Raw genomic sequence first — 4,988 nt, forward strand, 5'->3', positions numbered from 1 at the left:
TTGCATTAGTAAACAGCATGGGAACTTTAATATTTATTCATCGTTAACAAGATCCAAGATCATTGGTACAAAGACTAGGAGTACAAAGTAGTGGAGTCATATATCTACATAGACATATGCTTACTCAAGTTTTTTCCACCAAAACGAGCCTTAAGCTTCTTCACTTGGTCAATATCGAGGAAGGTAGTTTGTGCCACAATGTCAGAAGATAAGGCATTCCCAAACAGAAGAAGATCAAGAAGCTGAGCACCAGGGTTTGCACTACTGAAAGCAAGAAAAGCAGTGGCTTTTTTCTTACCAGAATTCACCTGATAGTGCAACTGCCCTTGTGGGAAAACAAAAACATCTCCGGGTTTCAAGGTTTTCGAATAGAGTGCGAATGGCGTCATGAACCCGGCAGTTATCTCGCCTTCCACCATGATTAGTAACTCCGTGGCGCCGGGATGAGTATGCATTGGTATCGATCCTCCTTTCGCGATGTCTAACCTTGCCGCCGATACTCCCAGCCCGTTAACGGCCGGAAAATCGGTGACAAATGCGGAGGTCAATGCAGCTTTGAAGGTGTTGTTGGTGTCTCCGGCAACTAAGCCGGAATACACAAAGTCATCGGCGGTTACTGCACTAACGGGCTTGCAGTTATAGCCTGAAGGAGAATCTGGTCCCTTCAGGTCTGCTACACAGAAATCATTCACAGAAGCATAGGAATAATGGGGAATGGATGAGAGGAATGAGAATAGGAAAAGAACGTGAATTATCGTCATGCTCTTCATGGAGATGAATAATGAAACAATGAATGTGTTTGTGTTTTGATGTTAAGTGAACGTGAGATTGCATAGCTATTTATAGACAACAATAATGGATACTGGATGTCCCTTCAAGCCCACTACTTGTTTAATTTTGGAAATCTCGTGTTGAGCGTGGCCATTTATCTTATATTATTATTGAAAATGAGAAGATGTTAGTGGTATATTAAATTTATTATTTTTTACTATTATTTATTAATTTAATTTTTTTAATTTAGTTCATTTAGTTAATAATTTAATAATATATTTTATTTTATAATTTAATAATATTTTTTATTTTATATTTTAAAATATTAATAACTAATTAATAATAAAAAATAATAAATTTAATATTTCATACTAATAATTAAAGAGGAAGTATAAGAAGTCAATGGAATATTTATACAATATGTATAATAGGGTTTAGAGATGTTTGATTCAGTAGTATATCAGATGTTTATTATCTCTTGTATTCAGATGGTTATTTTAGATAGTATAGATGTATTGTATTTAAAAAATTAGTAGTATTTTATTCTAAATATTTATTTTTTAACTTATATTTAACCAAATAAATAATTCATTATATACATTATACAAATATTATATTAGTTTTTTAACTAGATTTATAATTAAAGTTGATAATTAATTTTAATATACACTTGATATGATGGTATATTATTTGATTTGACAGATATATTTTTATGTATCAACTTGATGAGATGAGCCATTATTTTAGATCATTATAGATTCTGCAGGGAGCAGGGTTTGATTTTTTGCTTATCTCTTACCACTAACTCATACCTAATAATAATTAGTAGGGTTTTGGGGACGAAGATAGCAGGCACATATTCGTATATTCTGGAATCAAGACAATTTTATTAATAAGCATAGCCCTTAAACATCACTTCTGATAACTTCACCTTTTTTTGACAGAACCAGTGTTTCGTTACCTTTCTCACTATTTATTTTTAGGTGTTTCGAAGCTTGCTCATTTTAAAGTTGGAGTTCTTGAAACTTGTTTTTGACATTCCCAAGGAAAAGATTAAAAAATGTTTGTGGTTAATAATACATATTTCTATAGTGCTACGTCAGTAAGTGTTTTTTTAGTAATCAAGTCTAATAATTGATCCAATAATCTGAAACCATCACCAATAAAAACCATCCAAAGTCCAAAGAAATGTGCACATGAATTTCGCACTATCGCTTTCATTTCTTTGGCGTGTCTTGGAGCCTGAAAAATAATATTCTACGTTTTATCTAGAGATGGCGATTTTTTTGTGGGGCGAGTATCTCTGAAAATTTATTTGTTAAGAAGTAGGTTTAGAGAGTATTTTTTTTCATAAAAAATGGGTATGGATACTCGTGTAATAAATGGGACGGGACGAAAATAGAGGTACCTACTTCGTGGGTATTCGTGTAATATCTATATATATATAATTACAAAAATAACTCTATATATATTAGTTAAAACTCTAATTTTACACCGTCACTCCTCACTCATTTGCCTCTTTTCTCTCTGTCACTTTCTCAGAAGAGCCTCTCTCTCACTCACAATCTCATCAGTTACCACCTTCTTCAGTCCTTCTTCCTTCTCACGCATCGCCGACGTTCTTCCTCTCATCCCTTCACGTTGTTGTCCCTTACCTTCCTCCGTCGCCGCTGCCGTTCACTTTCTTCCTCTCATTGCGTCGCTGCTGCTCAAAGTTTCATCGTCGTCTCTGCCTGTGCTCTGTGTGACGCCTCAACAACAACTCTGCTCCAACGCCTGCCTCTGGCCCTCTGCTCCATGACGACGCCTCAAATTTGCGACGTCAACAACAACTATTCTCCAACGTCACCTCTGCTCAACGAAGACGATGACGACTCTGCTCTATAACTGATTTCTGCTGATTGATGAAATTGGTTTTAATAAATATTTTGATTTTTTATTAATGAAATTAGGTTTAGGATTTGATTTATGGGTTTAGGATTATGATTTTGATTATGTTAATTGATAAATTTGAATTCAAAGTTAGATTCTATTGTTGTGAAATTTGATTTAGGGTTTAGATTTGTAAAATTGGGACATATATTGAGTTTATTTTGATTGTTCATCGAAGAAATTGGGTTTATGGTTTGATTTATGGATTTAGGATTAGCGTTTTGATTCTGTTAGTTGATGAATTTAAGTTCAAAATTAGATTTTATTACTGTAAAATTTGATTTAGGGTTTAAATTTGTAAAATTGGGACATATATTGAAATTATTTTGAACTATTTTTAAAATTTTTATTTGTTCTGTTTGTTTTTCTTAAAATCTGTGAATATTCGCGGATATCCGAATATCCGGCAGGTACTAGGTCCTTGTTATCCGTCGCGAAAACGAGGAGTATTTTTAGAAGCGGGAGATGGGGCGGGAGGCATGTCCCCGCCCCCAAAAAAAACTCGTTGCCATTCCTAATTCTATCTTTTTTTAACTCATAAAACCTCTAAATTGAATATCAATTTTTACATGAATTCTATCTATTGGACAAGAAAAGACTAGTAAATATATCAAATTTCGTGGCTAAAAAATTTTAACATGAGTTTATTACACGATATTTTTAAAAATAATTTATTTATATAAATTATATTAATACCAAAACTATTAAATTATTCTAAAAGTAAAATTACTATAATTTTGTCTTTTAATTTTTAATATAGATCACAAATATTTTAAAAGTCTTACAAATAAACATATAAAACTATGGAAAAACCTACTATTATTTATATGGTAAAAATAGTATGTGCTCTGTGTTAGTAAATTATGGAATTTGTGTAAGTTTTGAGTGATATATGTATGACCCACAAAAAACTCTCACAATTTACCAAAGCATTGCATGAAACTCGAGAAAGGCTCATAATTTATTCAAAATAAAATTCAGGTGCAGTGAATTTCATGTAAAGTTAATAATTAAAAATTATTAGATAAAAATTTAGTTAAATCAATCAAATTATTTAACGATTTTCAACTATCAATTTTACATGAAGTTGACTGCATTTAAATTTTTACCTTTATACAAAATTGCATAAAACTTTATAAAAATTCATGATTTACTATTAAGAGAGAAGTGTGTATAAAACTACTGTGTAGTGATCAAAAACAAAATTATATGTTAATACCAAATCTTTTGTTTCTCTAATATAAATTTTTTCACATGACAATGGATATTTTTTATGTTTTAAAATTATTGTCTATACAGATTTTATTTAATTTAAGTTATATTATTTAAACTGTTTATTATTTTTTAATTTCATATACTTCTTATAGAATATTTGAAAATACTATTACGCTTAATTAAAGAAACGTGTGAATATAAAATCCTCAATCTATATATAAATAAGAAAATTATATTAATCTGTTGTTAAGTTTGTTTATTATTTGAGGAATATAAATTTAATATATCTTATGTGAAATATAGATAAAATATCATAAAAAGATTTTAAAATAAAATATTTTAAAAAAATTGAACAAAAATACTAATAATATTAAGTATAAATAACAGTATCTTGGATTAAAATATTGAAAGCTAAGCTCTAGTACTACTGAAATGTATTGAAAGCTCTAGTACTACTAAAATATTTTATTTTATAGAATTAAAATTGAAATTAAATATTTTAACTTTTAAAATAAGTAATTAGAGGATTCGATTTTAATTTGTAAATTTTTTTAATGTTTCATAAGCTAAACGAATGGTTTGGCCTGTGAATGATCACATGAATGTGATTATTGGAAATGCAGAAAACTAAAACAAGTTGAGAGAAGAGGTGCAGGAAGCGAAAGGAATGATGTAGAGTTGCATATATATACATATATATATTAGAATATCATAATTAGAGAACAAAATCACGAAAATATCAAAGAGAATTAAAAAAAAAAATTAATGTAATTTATTAGGATATTACTTCAAAGAATTCGTACTCTTAACATATTCTTGTTTTATATATTGGTAATAACCTTATAATCACATATGAAAAATATGAATAATAAAAATAATATTTTTTTAAATAATTACTCGTTGCTTTCTTAAACTCTTTGTATTATAGTAACATTTTTTTCACAAAGTTTCCACCTTTCAATGTAGAAAGGGCATCATTTGCATATGAAAGTGAGTGAGTCATTAGAGTACTATACACATTTTTGTCTAATTCCTCAAATTGAAACATCATATATAATGCAGTACTATCC

General features: G+C 29.4%; 1 protein-coding gene across 1 annotated transcript; it reads right to left on the reverse strand.

Annotated features, from left to right (window-relative positions):
- Positions 1-821, reverse strand: LOC107464768 (auxin-binding protein ABP19b). The gene has a single exon (XM_016083732.3). The coding sequence runs from the start codon at positions 768-770 to the stop codon at positions 105-107; it is 666 nt and encodes a 221-aa protein (XP_015939218.1). The 5' UTR covers positions 771-821; the 3' UTR covers positions 1-104.
- Between the last annotated feature and the right edge of the window lie 4,167 nt (positions 822-4,988).

Source organism: Arachis duranensis, chromosome 9, assembly GCF_000817695.3.
Source record: "Arachis duranensis cultivar V14167 chromosome 9, aradu.V14167.gnm2.J7QH, whole genome shotgun sequence".
Lineage (NCBI taxonomy): Eukaryota > Viridiplantae > Streptophyta > Magnoliopsida > Fabales > Fabaceae > Arachis > Arachis duranensis.

Excerpts from the sequence above, each read along its gene's own strand:
- LOC107464768 (XM_016083732.3), bottom strand. The coding sequence starts at position 770 with ATGAAGAGCATGACGATAATTCACGTTCTTTTCCTATTCTCATTCCTC.